This window comes from Bombus terrestris, chromosome 8 (genome assembly GCF_910591885.1).
Source record: "Bombus terrestris chromosome 8, iyBomTerr1.2, whole genome shotgun sequence".
In the NCBI taxonomy this organism is placed as follows: Eukaryota; Metazoa; Arthropoda; class Insecta; order Hymenoptera; family Apidae; genus Bombus; species Bombus terrestris.
The window spans coordinates 2603327-2619897 of record NC_063276.1 but is presented as its reverse complement, the minus strand read 5'-3'; the positions used below and the strand labels follow the sequence as shown (position 1 = coordinate 2619897).

Below are 16571 nucleotides of genomic sequence, written 5' to 3'. Positions count from 1 at the left end.
AGTACGTGGTACCTATACTTTTCAATTATCGATATTCTCGTTGAGAGTAATCATAAATGGAAATGTCGAGATGCGCCATGTTCTCTGGAAAATCAGAATAGCACGAACGGTCAAGGGCGATTTCAATGAAACATGATTTTCCAATTATCTACAAATGAAATTAATTCGCAATGTATTTTAAAGGAGAATGGAATTGGACAAATGAATCATTATTCGATCTAAATTATCGTATAATTCCCTTTGTTACCAGCCTGCTTTCTAATATTTTCATATGGACTCTAATTTTCTGGTTTGTTGAATAATTAAAGGATATTTAAATTCCTACACATTTTTAAATCTAGATCCGCTATTCTCGAAAGTTGGGTTAAGAATTCGCGTGGTAGTAGGTAACAGGTACTCGGGTTTCATTTAACTGAAAACAAAGGAAAAGGATTTTTCCTTGGCCTCAAACTGCGAGTTTCCAACATATCTCTGGCTTTTGTTGGCGAGCTGGATACGTTCGTTTAAAAATATGCTTGGTTTTACCGCTCTCACAAGGATACCGTTGCTTGTCATGCAGCATTAAAAATAGGATAGAAGTCTTACCTCGACGTGATAAAAAATGCTAAACTTACGTTATAATAAAGCTCGAAGTTGTGCTTTCTTTTGTACCGTAACTGGATAATTGCATTGTAATTACTAACTAACTTATTCAACTTCTGGTTATCCTTGTTATATCTAGGTTATCCTTATTACAAAGATACATACCCGATATTTTTTTATATTTTTTATTATCCTATGTATGTACAACGATACACGACGTGATAAAAATGTCCGAGATAGAACGAAATCGACGAGAAGGGACGATAAAGCAATTTTCTTTGAAAATGTTCCAATGATTCTATAATTGCTTTTAGTATATATATATATACATAGTATAATATATTAAAACAAAGAAGGGGAATAACTAAAAAGTTTATTTTGTTCGGTTGGATGGAAGTTTAAAAATGAAGCAAAGGGAAAGAAAAGGATTTTCAAATTACTTTTGAGGAGAAAATATCGCGAAGGAAAGGCTGTTTACGCTTTCTTATCATTAATTTCGACGGTGACAAAACAAACACACCGTAGGACGATAACGCAGTGTATTTCTGCATTGTTCTCAGGCAGCACGTAACAACCGCTGTCTTGCTACAATTAATTTTCCCCAACGACATTCGAGGTATCAATTCTCCGTTTTCAACACGAAGAATAAACGATTCGCCGATAAGCCATCTATTTTCCAGGGTTGCCGCGTGTTCCGTGTTCTAATTATATCTGACCGAAAGTTAAATTGAACCGTGAAAAATTTTTTTGTCGTGAAAAATTACCGGCTCAGCGTCTCTTCTTGAATAATTGAGTTCGATAGGAGCTGATAGCGTGGACAAAGATTATCGCGAATCGGTCAAACGTTTTCGCGTCAGGAGCTTTGTCCAAAGTTGATCCCTGTCCTATCTCTGTCTCGTTATCCGCCTCTTTCTCTCTTTTTTTTTCTCTATGATTGATTTTTTTCGTCGTCGGCGACAAAATGCGATTTCGCACGATTGAATGTAATACGAAATTTGGCGGACAAAGCGCATCGAATCTGCGAAAGATTTTCTCGATAATTCCGCGTTGAATTTACCAATGCGTACAATCATAAATTCTATTTCTGTTCCGTTTCGCTTCATCCGATAAATATTAAGTTCGTTTTTGTAGAATTATTCGAGCGTAACAGTAAAAGATTATGAGAATTTATCGTCACTGGTACATCCCAATCACGATTAATTTATCGTTTCACGAAATTTACTCGTCCCTTGCTTTTCAGTTCTGTAATTGCTCCACTAACGGCTTTTTCCTCCCACGAATCGATATTCATACGGGTTCGAAATTCCAAAAATGTTACGAAATGCAACGATTTTCGTGGCTGTCGTAACATCTGCCAGAATTCCAAACGAGTCACGTAAACATCGTTCTTGGTTCGTTTGCAGGTTTCGTGGATCAGGAAACGAGATCTGCACATTCTCACCGTAGGAATCTTAACCTACACGAACGACCAGCGTTTCCAGTCGTTACACAGAGACGGATCTGACGAATGGACCTTGAGGATTAGTTCACCGCAAGTTCGCGATAGCGGAACATACGAGTGTCAGGTTTCAACCGAATCGAAAATCAGCCAAGCTTTTAACTTGAGCGTCGTAGGTTAGTACCCGCTTGACACATATTCCGCATTTGTAGCGAATAAATTCTCTTATTGATTAAAGGAACGCGGCAAAGTTACTTCGATAAACGTTTCTCCGTACACGTTGTTCTTGCAATTGGCATAATAACTGGTTATTACGTTGTCGTTACGTTAAAAGGAAATTTCAGTTTGAACGCGAAAAGCGTAAAATAAAATCGCATATTAATGTTTCATACGAACGCTTTGTCGTTTATTTCGCGGACGATCGGCGAACCAATGAAATGGGAGTTTAACGTGTCGCCGACAATGTCACGACGTAATACGCTTACGAGCTGTTTAAAAATGCAGCGATCTAACGTCGATTTGATTATGTTGTTAGTGTCGAAGGCAAAGATCAACGGTAACTCGGAGCTGTACATCAAGAGCGGAAGCGACATCAATCTGACCTGCATAGTATTGCAGACACCTGAGCCGCCGTCATTCATTTATTGGTAAGTTTAATTGGACTTTCGCGAATTCGATTTACTCGGGAACATAAATGCCGTGAATTCGAACGATGGCGTCGCGTCGCCGCGTAACACGAACGAACATTCGTGAATGAGGGCCCCTCATGATTCATCGAGACGGTTCTCGATTACATGCTAAAATGAACGTAGAACACCGCTGATGCTGATTGGCAGATGGAAAATCGTCGTTGAATCGGAATTGCTTCCTTTCTTCTCGTTGCTTTCTCTGTTGATTGAACGGTTGAATGATCGAACTGTGAAAAGTTCATTGTTTGATAAAGAATGGTGAAGCAAAAGAGGCCGAAAGTGGATCAAGGATTACAAACTTCAGTGTAAATTTAGACCGCTTTAATTACCGATTTCATTTCGAACGAGGGCGTTTTGTAATATTCCTGGCATTTTTTTTTTTTTTTTTATTATTATTATTTTATTTCGTTACATTTGCCTACTCTTTTATTTTTTCCTCGCCGCATTGATTTTTCAAGTTCAGTGTATTCGTTGTCGCGTTTTATCAGCATTTATTAATATCAGTAACGCGCAGAGATGAGAGAACTACGCGTACGATGGAAATAAAATGAGAAAATTCGGTTTTATTTTGATCCAAGTTCCAATTTATACGTTGCTTCGTATCTGTTTTATTTCAAAACCAAACGTATATGTACGTATATGTATGTATTATCGTGCTGTTAGAATATAATGTGTTCCACTTAAATGGTCGCGCATCTTTTAAAAGAGAAATTTTCAGGAAACGCACTGGCAGTAACGCCGTATAATTACAAAATTAATATGCAGTTTACTCACTGTGAAATTTATTATAGTATAATATTACCATGAATTTCCAACGATTATTTTCGATATACATATATTACGCTGAAACAAATTGCCTTTCCATATAATAATATTTATAATGGAATTCACGACTAACAAAGTATTACCTTTCCTCGTAAATCGTCGAATTACAAGATTACGTAATCGAAAGCTAAATAAATTTCATACGTTCTTACGATATAATTATTGGAATCTTTGTATAAACCCTGGGAAATCTCTGTACGTTTGCGCAATAAGAGGAAAGCTTTCTGGCGTAGCTAAAAGCATCGATTGACATTTTCAAACAATTTTAATTAACAGGAAGTTATTACATTTGCAGGTACAAGGGTGATCACGTGGTAAATTACAGTCAAAGGGGAGGTATCAACGTAGTCACTGAGAAGCAAACGCGAACGTCGCGTCTCTTGATATCAAAGGCGTTACCTGCTGATTCTGGAAATTACACATGTGCCCCGTCTGCGGCCGAGTCAGCCAGTGTTCTAGTCCACGTACTCAATGGTGGGTGAGTCGGAATAATAAAAATTTCCCGGAGAAATCGTTTTCCACGAACGTAAATTCTTCGGCTAACGAAACCATCGCAGCGGTCAAATTTATAGCGAGTTTCGAAAAAGTGTTGAAAGATATTTTTATTCCACCTTAAATGATCGTACGAAGCAATTTTTTCGAACGAATCGAATCAAAGAATGGAACGAAAGAGTAGGCGATTTGCTCCGTTGTATCCAATATACATATAATATATACTTTGATCGAAATTAATACACGACAACGAATTACCATTAACATATCTGGAACACGGTATGTTCGAGATCGATATTGTCAAAGGTTTAAAATCCGAAAGAACGATGCGACGTTTTACGAATTATCGCGCAATACCAGTTCCCTGTATTTCGAGTTATTTTTAAACCCGGCGTTGAAACGAGCTGAATGATACATTTTTCATTTGTTTATGTTCGTTTCGTTTGAACAAATCAAATTTTTCAAACGCGTAGTATCTCCTTGGCCATTGCAGGTAATACAAAATATTAATTCTAACGTGATAAATTTACTTTCGGACAGGCTACGTTCTATACTTCGCGTACCGTGAATCACATTTTGTATATTGCGAAACCACATTATATTCTCGTGACACCTTTAAATGTGCCCATATCGGGATTTTCGATGAAAATGTAGAATATTACCGTGATGCTATTCGAGTAGGAATTGCGAAACGAATCCTTGAATAGCGTGGAGGCAGGACTTGGAGAACGTCATAAATTCTCGAGATGAAATCGGGCCACAGATAAACTAAACGGTGAAGGTTGTAAAAAGGGGCGGCAGAATGCAGGTGTCAGTATCATCAGCTTCTGGCATCACGCGTGCTCTATAGGAGGCAATAAACTCAATACCACTGCCGTATGTCTAAAGCGGAAACCTAGCGGACCATTGTCCTTTTAGGCATTCGAAAGAATCGCGTAAAAATGTATAAATATACTCGCATAGTATAGCGACAGAAATATTTCAACAGCTTTGTGTAATAAGAGAAAAAATAAAATTGCAAGTGCCTGTTCTGTTTCCCGATATGACAATAGTACTTTTCTTTCTACGTGAGATACACACAAAGAATAAAAAGAAGTTACGAAGAGATAAAAGTGGAAGCTTCGTTGTGCAATTATTATTTAGGACGACTTTCGAACGAAAATGATTCGAATAATCCTCGTTTTCTCGCAAATACACTTTAACATACGGCGGAACCATTGTCGCGTGAAATAGTCGATTAAATAATTTTTATCGAAAGGTTTCTCCGTTTTGTATCAGTTTTCACATCAGTAGGCTGAATGTTAGAAATGTGAAAAGCCGTAAACGAGTCAGTTGGTCGGAAGAGGGTTGGGATTCTAACGAGCGAGTTTCGCGAGAAGGATAAGAGTCTTGAGAAAGCAACGACAGAGCACCAGAATTTAACGAGAGTTCATAATTTAGAGAAGTTCTGTTATAAAGCAACGTACACAAAACGAAGTGCATTTCTTCAATTTTGCGTAGATAATGCAAGCAACTACTTTGCGATATGACATTCGAAAATTGTATTTGATACTTTGACCTATCCTGAATAATAATAATAATTATCATCACAATGTATCCATTGTATCCATATCCATTTTCTGTGTAAATACTGAATAAGAATTGTTGGCTTAAAAGATTCTTTTTATGGTTGGTATAATATTGTGTGCATTAGATTATGTACACGGTGGTTATAATATCATTTATAATATTATTTCTCATGTTTTGTTATTTGGTAAAGCTTAACTAGTAAATCCCTCTCGACTCACATTGTCGTCGCTAAAAACCACATAGACGCAGTTGATGCGACGTTAAAATCTATATTAAAAGAACAGATAATATTTTACGTTTAACAATTTAGTTTTCTAATGAATGGAAATGTAGCAAAGTGCGTATTACTCGAACAACATTGTATTATAATATAAATAATCGCTTTCTATAAATCGTTGAGAAGCTTCTGTGAAGCTTTCTCACAGATTTGGCAGAGCCGTGATCATCCTCCGTTCTTCCTTTCTACTTTCCTCCTCATTTTCCACCGTCGTTTGAATATTCATAGGTTAAGAGGTTAACCAATGAACCAATTAAAAATCCGACGAATAATTTTCTTCTGCTTAAAGTCGCAGCCTGCATTTCATCTTTGTTAAAGAATCGGATGTGAAGAACGAAATCCAATGGAGAGACGAGTCCATTAGGAACTTTTAAGAAGAGCGCTGAATTTTTTCTAAATCCTGAAACGTTCCAACTTTAATTCGGTAAAACCGTCCGTGAAAGAAGATCAATCCCACTTCGCGTTGTGCAAGTATATTGCACATGTGATATTATAGCGAATAGCCTTTTTAAAATACTAGACACGCGAATCTACTTCAGCTTACGATAACGCAGATTTATTATGCTGAAACTTTAGGCCATCTACCAAACGTAGTTGTTTCATTCGTTTAGGAGCGAATTTTATGATATCGAATATTATTTAATTCTATCGCGAAAAATATTTCATCGAAATATTATTTCCTCTAGTAATCTCGCAACAACGATAATCTATTTTTCATGTTTCATTTAGAACACGTAGTTTCATCAGATCAACAGTATCTGCCATCTAACAATAAGTATATCTGTCAAGATATCATTACGTGAAAATCTCTTCTAATTGATCGTAGAAGATTAGGCAGAGTTGGATGTATATTTACGTTGTTTCTGGTAGCTGTACACAAATTTAAATACCAAGCTACGAAGCACGCAAACGTACAAAACATGTACACCAACGATCGCCACGTTAAAGTGATCGTGTGCAGCGGTGCTAATATCTTTCCACACTTTTTCAGCTTCACTTTCGACCTGCTTCTGCCGCTGTGGAATACATTAATGCCGTTAAACAATGCGCCAGTCACGTACGTTCCCTTTAGAAACGTTTTCATCTAGGTAAAGACTGATTCACGCTGCATATCGAATAGTTGCTCTTTTTTTTCTAGAGGACGCTTATAAAAAGTACAATTCAATGGAGATTAGTGTTCTTATACGTTATGTTACATTCTTCGATACACAAGGCACAGTGGAGTATAAAGGAAATACTATAGCAACTATAGGATTCAATGCTGTGTTTATCGTTATTAATTTTCGAAATACAGTTGAAAAAAAAAGAAATAATCGAAACGTCAATACAATATGGAAACTTCTACAGCGGAAGATCCAACTCTCTCAATTGAAAAATAACGCATGAATCTATATGGTCGGTCACGAATTGTTGGAAAGGCTGTTTAGCGGAATAGTCTCATGTCACACGACACTATGGACTAACTCATTGGCAGATTTTATCCGAGAGAAACATCGATGTTCCGTTTTACCCGCTCCTTTCATTTTACCCCACTCTCCTCTATATTTAGCGTTGGAGTGCATTTTATAGCAAGCGGAATATCGATGTTTCCATCGTCGCAATGTTAATCGATGGAAATAAGAAAAGTGAAATGGAATTCGAAAGGGAAATATTAATTTTTCTTAGATTTGTTTCTTCTTTATATAGTATATATGTATTACGTATACGAAAGTATGTATACCGTGAAACAATCAGCTATGGTTTTATAGTAATAGCAGCCGCGTGAGGATAATAGTCCTAGATAATATCTCTTGTTGCGTTTTAACGCGGACTTTCTTCGGGAAGACGCATTTCCTATCGGAACAATGCCGGGGAATGGATTAAAACACGCGCGGCGAGTTAATGCGCGTAGTCGTTGCAACTTGCGAGTTGGAATTACGTCAGTTCTCTGACGTTTCATATCGCACCGCTATGTGTAACTAGTTTACAGGGTGTGTGTACAGTTTCATCCGTTCTCTGTCAAAACCTATTAACTGGCAATCTGGATCGAAATTAGGCGTTGCACACGCGTGGAAGGTTTATTTGATCCAATCAAGCGTCTCGTAGGATTTCCATTCACATCGAGTTGTTCGTACGAGATTAATAGCGCGATAATCCACGGAATCGCGCGGAAACTATCGTGAGTTCCTAGCACTTAGCATTGTCGGCTGTATATGCATTTTTGATATCTTTTAATGCCTCTATCCGCTTAGGTCTCATCCTCGATACGATGAAATGCTGGGATTTATACTAGGGGTTTCTCGATATATTTCGATGAAACAGGAACAGCGGATCGATTCATGGCGCTATAATTGTCGATGACACGATACGTAGCACGACGTAACTCAGTCTTTTTTTACGTTGAAACACGAATCGTCTGGTTTTTTAACCCTAACTCGCGTACCCTTTTCCTTTGATTTTACTTTGCAACTTCTTTTATTCACATTTTCTTCCCCCTGCCTCACCCTCCTTTACAAACTCTGCTTCTTCGGGTGCACCTTACCAACATTCCTAGGAAACACGCAGTCACGTCTATCCAAGACTTTCAGGTGTCTGCATATTTTTCTTTTACCCTTTTCGAAACTTTATCGCTCTCGCATGAACATTCGTACGAAATTCCCGTTTTCGTGTTCGTTCATATATCCACAGCGTAATATTTCAGTACCGAGATGGTATTGGTGTACGTGTTTCAATGTCGCTGCTGTTCGTCAAATCGTTTGATCAAGTTCCATCTTAATTTGTACAGTTACCCGGTAAAATCTGATACTGCTGTAAGATAGATACTCAAATTTTCGACATCTATTTTCGCTCGATATAACTGGGCTTGCTTGTAGAAGACACGTTCGAAGCATCGGAGCTCAGGTTGCATCTCCTATACTATCGTTTGCTAGTATTGTGCAAGCGAAGGCTAACGACGTTTACGTGTAGTTGATTAAATGTAAAACACAATAATTTGTTTTCCGTGGTTCACTGCGCGTACAGAGTAAAAGTTTAACAACGAGACGCGATAGAGAGTTGAACGTCGGGAAAAATGTGTAAATGAGATTTTCAACTATTTCGATATTCCCACTGCAACATTCCCCACCGATACGTTTTACTCGCCAGAAACGTTGCGTTAAATTCTACCAGAAATGATTTCCACTCGAGGAAGAATTAATTCTCCACCTATGAATCGTTACAATGAAGTTAATTTATGCTGTATAGTATTCCGAGAGAGATTCTATGTGTAGCAGAAGAATTATTCAAATTGCTTTACACGAAAGTTTCATAGCAGATGCGATCAGGCCGTGCGTGACTCGAAGCTTTCTGCGCTGACATTTTTTGCACTGTATGTGCAAGAATTATTACATTACTGGTATCCGAGCTTTTTTATATGGCCAGTAACAAGTCAGAGGCATCATACGGCTGTATTTCGTGTCCATTCAAACAGTTTTCATGCGGAAAAATCATTTACTGTTTCATGCCCTAGTAAAGAGTATTGTTACAGCTGGGATTTATTTAGCGCGGGAAACATTGAATTTCAACGCGAAACAGCACGCACCCGGCGTAACTAAAACAGGCAAATTGCGTACGTTAGTAGCATCGATAGAGTGAAAGAGTAATCCGTGTTCGTTCGTTCAATCTGCCGAATTTTTGAAACCAAATTTCCGCCGCTTCGTTACAGCATAGAATTTATTATTAGAAGGACGGTGTATTTTCTGCCGTTGGAAGGTAATCGTTTAACCGTTAATAATCATTCGGTAATCGATAGAGGCGTTAAAATCAGCTGTTTTTTTAGAAATCGAAGGTTAAACACAGGATAGTTGGAGCAGCAACGTGATATTCCGAATTATGTGATATACAGGGAAGTTGCCATCGAAAGTGATAAAAGCGAACAGTTTTGAAATGAGGTCACCGCGAGGGATCAAACTGATGATAGCACAGCGCAATTTAGCGTAAACTGTATTTTATCGAAGTCGATAAAATCGAATATAACCTCCAATGGAATAATACAAGCGATCAGCAGCTATTAAATAATAATTCCCCATGAATAATTGACACGGCAATAATGCACGTCGAGGCAATGTGTAATAGATTATACAACAAACGATTGTGTACATACAATTGAGTGGATCCTGATAACGGTGCGGTTAGACATTAAAAATTTCATAATCGTTCTAATCTAACTCGGTTGTCGTATATACCGGACGATTCGTCGTTTAATGGGCACATTCGTAGTATTCTTTGTTGTTTCATTGAAACGTTTCTAAAGCAATAATTTTGTCCAGAACGCGAATAAAAAGCGCGACGATTTCTAGATAAATCAACGAATATATACTAGCACAGATAGAATGAAGTAAAAATTTCGAATTAATCAATTTAATCCGTGACAAATGGAATAGGTTTGTTAAACGTGAACTGATTGGTTCACGTTCGATGTTTGTCGAGCTTACCTTGAAATCTCCGCGAACAATACGAAATACGTTTCAACAACGAGAAATGAGACAAACAATTAAGCAGATACATTCATCATGCTGGCTGTCTGTTGGATCCTTCAAATCCGCATTTTTCAAGTTGCAATTTAATACAACGGTAGAATATGAACGTGCATTTATTATCGTATAAACATATACGCTGACATGGAAATAATAACGTGCAATTTATCAACGGAATCGCGCGCGCAACCACCCAGTAAATGTCGATACATCTGCGCGAGCTCGGTTAACTTTACAACGATTTGAAACGATGCCAAATTTTTTCAGGAATCGGCAGGCGTACCGCTATAAATTACTCTGGTCTCCCGTTTCACGTGGACATCAATTATCAGTTATAGCCTCTGAATCGTGTTAAAAATATTAACTTTGCGGATGTATCGATAGCATCGCCTCAGGACGATCAAGATCATCCTGATATTATTCAGAAAGTTGTAGCAATTTTTGCCGATCGAAGTGTATCGAAAGTGAATTAGTTTAGTACAAAGGATACAGACAGTGGTACCAAAGAATGGACAGCTTGAAGTTACGTGGAAAAATTCAAGTCTGGTGGAAAACGGCGGAAATAGCGTTTCAAATAAAAGTCAGTTATTTTACTATTACACGTCCCTCGGTACAAACAGAAAAAAGAATTTAAAAAAAGATAGACAAATTGATTTTGCAGGAGTTCAACTTGGACGAACGAGGCTACTTTGCTAAATCAGTTACATGCTATGTCAAAGTTACTTCGAAGAAACGTATAAAATCCATTTGCAGACACATACATGGCACAAGGTAAATTAAAAGTACGATAATTGAAAAAGTTGGGAATTACTTCTTGGTATGCATGTGCAAATCACGAGTTAAGTTCGTTCAAGGAACACAACGGCGACTGATAAGAAACCATTTGCAAGAATTATTTATTATCGCTATCTACAACTTGAATTATATGGTAATATAAAAACAGAAATGCTATCGGATCGTCCGTGCCCTACAAACTCGGTAACCGTAAGCTTGCGTTATTTGCCTTCGCCAATGAGAAACTCGTTTTCGAATATATTTATTCGCGTTTTCAAAAATGAGGAAAACCTTTGATCGACAGCGTTTTATCTACGACCTCGGTGAAAGCGTCAACATAGCAGAGAAAAGCCAACTTCCTATCGTATAGGTGAACTTAATTTTTTAATACAGCAGCGTAAAAGAAGTTTCGCGGAACCGTACGAAAGACATCGTCAAAAGTTAACGGTCTTCCATGGCGTAACGACGAGCCGAGATTTATTGTGCTCCATGCCGCAGAAAACGAAGAGTTATGAAATAGAAGAAGAGTTCTTGTTCGAATCCTGTCGTACTGCCGCTCTGGTTTCGTCGATACACCGAGAACATTACGCTCGAGACTCAGATTCCGTTAAAAGAATAATGTTTCCTCGTTTCTCGTATTATTATTTCAAATTTACAGGGGCCAAATGGCATTCAATTGGAATGTTTTATCGATATCACACGAGCACCGTGGCTGTAATTTTATCGGAAATTGTAGCGAAACGAATGTTAGAAAGACGCTGGTAATCGTCTCGAATTATTTGTACGAGTGGCATCATGTGATACGAAAAAAATACAGCGATACGAAATAAACAAATAATTACGATTCGTAGTAATAACCAGAGTGTTCGTATCGATCGGTACTTCTCTTCCATTTATCTCCATTGAAACTGTACATCCGCGAGCTTTTCACTTTAGTTTCTCGTGTATCGGTTCTATCCTTCTACCTGCGAAGAGTGGCTACGCGTAACAAGCACAATTTTCACGGTGATTTGTGCTTAATTACCGAGCGTTTTATAGGGTCGTAGTTTAACCTCTTTTATCTTTAATCCGTTTTACATGAACTTCCAACCTCCAATTAACCGCGCAAGCGCGTTTATTGACGGTTAATAAGCCTACGACAGACCAGGCTTAAACTGCTGTTCATAATCGTGTTATTTAGAACATATTATATGTATACATGGCGTTGTGTGTGTACCTTTGCCGATGGAAATTAACAATCCGTATGATACTTCCAAAATATTCATGTATTGTGTTGGCAACTAAGTGATTGCGGATTTTGTCATTACCACTTAATGACAAAATGGCAGCGATATTGCGTAGAGTGGTACGCAATAATAGGTTTGTAACGAACGTCATTGATAGACTACGTAAAATCACATACCTGCAACTTTGGATTGTTAATTATACGTCAGGCGTAGTAGTCGGATTTGGTTCCATCGCTAATAAATCTGCTAAACGGGTCGCGATATTACCACAGGACTGTTTAAATATTCCATTTTGTCAGGAAGCAATAAAGAAATCTCTGATCAAAGTTTCAAGGAAAAATGGAACATTTCGTTGAAAAGTTCGTAGCCAATTAAAATTCATAGCGTCGAAAATGCTATCTTCGAAGTAACAACAGCTTCATCTCTCGACGGAGAAGACCAAGTTGCCCGGTAACAAGAATAAAAATCGGTCATGCAAGCTACACGCTTTTACGTACTTGTGTTTATATGGCGAAAAACATATCTGCGCGTTTGGGTCGTGAAATTATGATTCCGAAAGGTGAATTCTCGAACGATCTACGTTCTTGAAATTAGTCGAAGAGACATTAGTTTACGGTAGATTTCTATTAAGTTGACGCGATCTTCGCCACATTCTCGAGGCAGTATCTTCTGGATCCTTAGCAATTACTCGATTCTCCATTTTGGGACACGAACCGTACGCGGTCGATGAATTACGGCTAAGGTGGGTCTATGCTCGATTTGCGTGAGAGATAATCGTGTCGAAAACAGGCTGGATGATAGGTCAACGTGCAGCACCGGAACGAACCGTGAAAAGATTGCGAACGTATTTATGATACCAGCTCGAGCAGAGTGTAATTTAATAAAGGCGAAAGACTGCCCCCGAAGCTCGTACGTTTGGCAAGTCTAATCCCCCGGCTCGGTCCGATTACGTGTCCGATGGCCTGATTAGGATGAACGCTTTATTGTTTCTTTCGTTTCATACGCGGAACGGTTATTTCTATGCAAATCATTGGATCAGTGAGAAAGCAGTTTCGATTCTCATCGTATTCGCTTTAATTAAGGTTTTCAGCCTCCGCGACTTTATTCCTATAATGGGATAGTTATTTCATTCTGATTGTTTGCCTTAGAACGGTCGGGTAACTAAAGAAAAAAAAAAATAAGAAGAAAAATGAAAGTCGAAGAAACGTTGGATTCGAGTTTTCGTATCGTATACGAATGGGATTAAAATTTTATTTAATTCGCTTTCAACGTGCTTGCACTGAATTAGATTCTCTTGCTTTCTCCCGATTAACGATATTTACGAAGCAGAAGCAAATGAAATCGTAGTAGCCATTGCCATAGAAGGAAGGAAGATGTTTAATTTTAATTTAAAAAAGGACATTTTAATTCGAGGAATTTTACGCATAACCGTTTGCGCTAGGACACGAGCGATATATTTGGTCAAATAAGAGAAAGTAAAGTGACTCGCAGTTACCACCAACAACGTGTCAAAACCGATATTACACGGACACGATTAAGATCAACTGAACAAAGAAATCGAAACAGTCGCGAGCGTAATTGGAAAACTTTAACTGCTTTAACTTGCTTATCGAGCCATTTTCCAGATATCTTCGGAAGCTCGCTGGTAATTTCTTGGAGGAAGGTGTTACAGCCTTAGCGTCGTAGCATAGCAAATTGCATCGTGGACGATGCAATTGCCGCTTGCTAAGTGTAATCAGAAAGGCGTTGATCGCGTCATCGCTACATTTACGTCTGACTCGAAGCTCATTTTCAAACGAAACGCTGAATGATGTTCGTTATAGGAAGTTGAATCTCGCAACGAGTCGATTCAACATTGACAATTAATCGATCAATCAAACTAATAGTGTTTGCTTAACTATCTTAGGATGCTTGTATACGAACGATTAAAACGTCAACGAAGGAAACACATTTTTTAACAGCTGTTTCTCGTATAAATTTTCTCCATATTCTTCCCTCGTCAGTAGCAGCTTTATTATCGCCCGCTATTCGATGCAATTTTCTGGCAAAATATCGGATTACGAGCAACGTACGAGCATATTTAATAAAATCGGATATTATCCCGATAGATAGATTTCGTAAGAACTGTTAGATACAACAGCTTCATTTAGAATTTATTCCTCGCTTTAATCGATTAATAATTTCATCGAAATTGTAATACGAGATGTACTGTGTACATGAACATGCAACATTGACGTAATATACAATTATAATTACACGGAACTTTAGAAAAGCGTCTAATAATAGAATACATCTTTTCAGTGTCTTCAAAACGAATTTACGATAGTTCACCGAGGATTCCTGGGTTAAATATTTAATCCAAACACAGCTATCGTTCTATTCATGTATATATATATATGTTTATCATGTTTATTAACACAGATGATGATGATAAACGGGAGCAAGTCCCTATTAATGGACATAAGCGTAAATACAAAATGTTTATATAGGACGAAAGCACATATGTGCGATACAGGGTGAGCCACGTAAGGTGTTACGATCTGTTCTCCTCGAAACTATCATAGATATCGATTTGAAATTTCAACAGGTCAAATGGACCAAAGGAGCTAACGTTTTAGAGTGTAAAAAGTTGCGGAATCGTATACAATTAATTTTTCATCATATTTTAGCCGAACTGCCTACGACGAAAGAAGATACGAAAGGAAGCAGAACTCGTAGCTTGTCGACAAGACAACTGTCTACATTTTATGAACCTAGTGGTCGGAAAGAGTCTTGGCAAGTGACGTAGTTCGTTCTGAAGTTTGCTTCTGAAGGGGTGTACATACTTAACTAAAGCCTCGGAGTAAAGTAACCGAAGGAATCGCTAATTGATGCAAAATACTAGCGAAAGGTCAGAATTACATTGCCTACGAAGGTTCATAAAGCTTCTACAAAACGATAAAAATTAAAACTCTTGGAAACGGTCACCTTTTTACGTCCGACCAATTAATTCCCTACTTTGCTTTATTAGTTCGCCGTTCTTAGTGGATTCGACGATACAGATTTCTCGTTATATAAAAATGAAGCGAATCGGAGAAAAAATAGCACATGTAAAGAAAATATCTTTTTTCGCTTCTCGATTCTACATGCATGTACACCGTACGCGTATATACGGTACGTCCGTTTTAAGCGTATACAGGCGACCATTTTTGTAAGCATCAAAAATATGGAAAAAATGTTTCAGACAAAAGTTGGTATCAAAGGGGATATGATCTGGTAGAATTAGTTTTTCCGTAGATGGTAAAGCAGAGGTCATACGAAGGTAACATATGCTATTTTTTTTTAAATAAAATCGTATAATTTTAAACAAAATAGTCTTGGCATCCTTGCAGAACATTTATGTCGAAATTCAATTTGTCAAATTGAAAGTATGAAAGACAGAGACAACGTGGATACGACAATATTGTCTGGCAGCTTTTCTGTCTTTTATGTACGTTCAATTTGACAAATTAAAGTCCAAATATCTTCTAAACTAATGATTTTTCGACATCACTAGGTTAATACTTTTTCGTAGAGAACGCCGAGGTGGATCGATGAGTGTCACCTTCCTACGACCTCTACTTGGCCATCTACGAAAAAGGACCAAGTACGTTAGATTATGTCCTCTTTAATACCATGAAACTTTTATTTGAAACATTCTTTTCATATTTCTTTTTATTTACAAAAATAATCGCTTCACATAATTAAACCCTACACGAAGGTAAGTACTTTATGAAATAGTGATAGATCGGAAGGGAAGCTAAAAAGCTAAAAGGTAATCAATGAAATAGCAAAAATAGGGATCACTGCGATCGACGATATCTCTCAGAATTCGACCTGTTCTGTTCGAGAAGGCGGAAAAAGCCAGCTGTTCTCTGCATTTAAGATGTACGCCGAGGGGCAGCGTGTACAGGTACAGGGCGCAAGAGACACGGCTAACGCGGTGAAAGCAATAAATGGCAAACTTCCGTTGCTGCCGCAAGATACGCCAGTCGCATAATTAAAGCCGCGGAATGACGTCGACAAGCCGTGATAATACGAAATCGGCCCTCGTATTTCGTCGACGAGAAATGGTTGCTGTCAACGAATGCCCGCAAGGAGGAAAGAAAACGGCTGTTTCCTCTGACTGATATCAGATACGAGTCACCGCCTCGACCAACGTCGATTCTATTAACTCGAATCTGCTCT

At 38.0% G+C, this 16571-nt stretch overlaps 1 protein-coding gene across 7 annotated transcripts in view; it reads left to right on the top strand.

Moving 5' to 3' along the window:
• Positions 1–16571, top strand: part of LOC100647422 (basement membrane-specific heparan sulfate proteoglycan core protein) — a 263946-nt gene that overhangs the window by 214144 nt on the left and 33231 nt on the right. For all 7 annotated transcript variants that reach the window (XM_012310977.3, XM_012310976.3, XM_003397028.3 and 4 more), the window contains 3 exons: positions 1986–2196; positions 2556–2667; positions 3830–4008. In XM_012310977.3, the coding sequence (XP_012166367.1) occupies positions 1986–2196; positions 2556–2667; positions 3830–4008 (502 nt within the window). The remainder of the gene's footprint in view (positions 1–1985; positions 2197–2555; positions 2668–3829; positions 4009–16571) is intronic.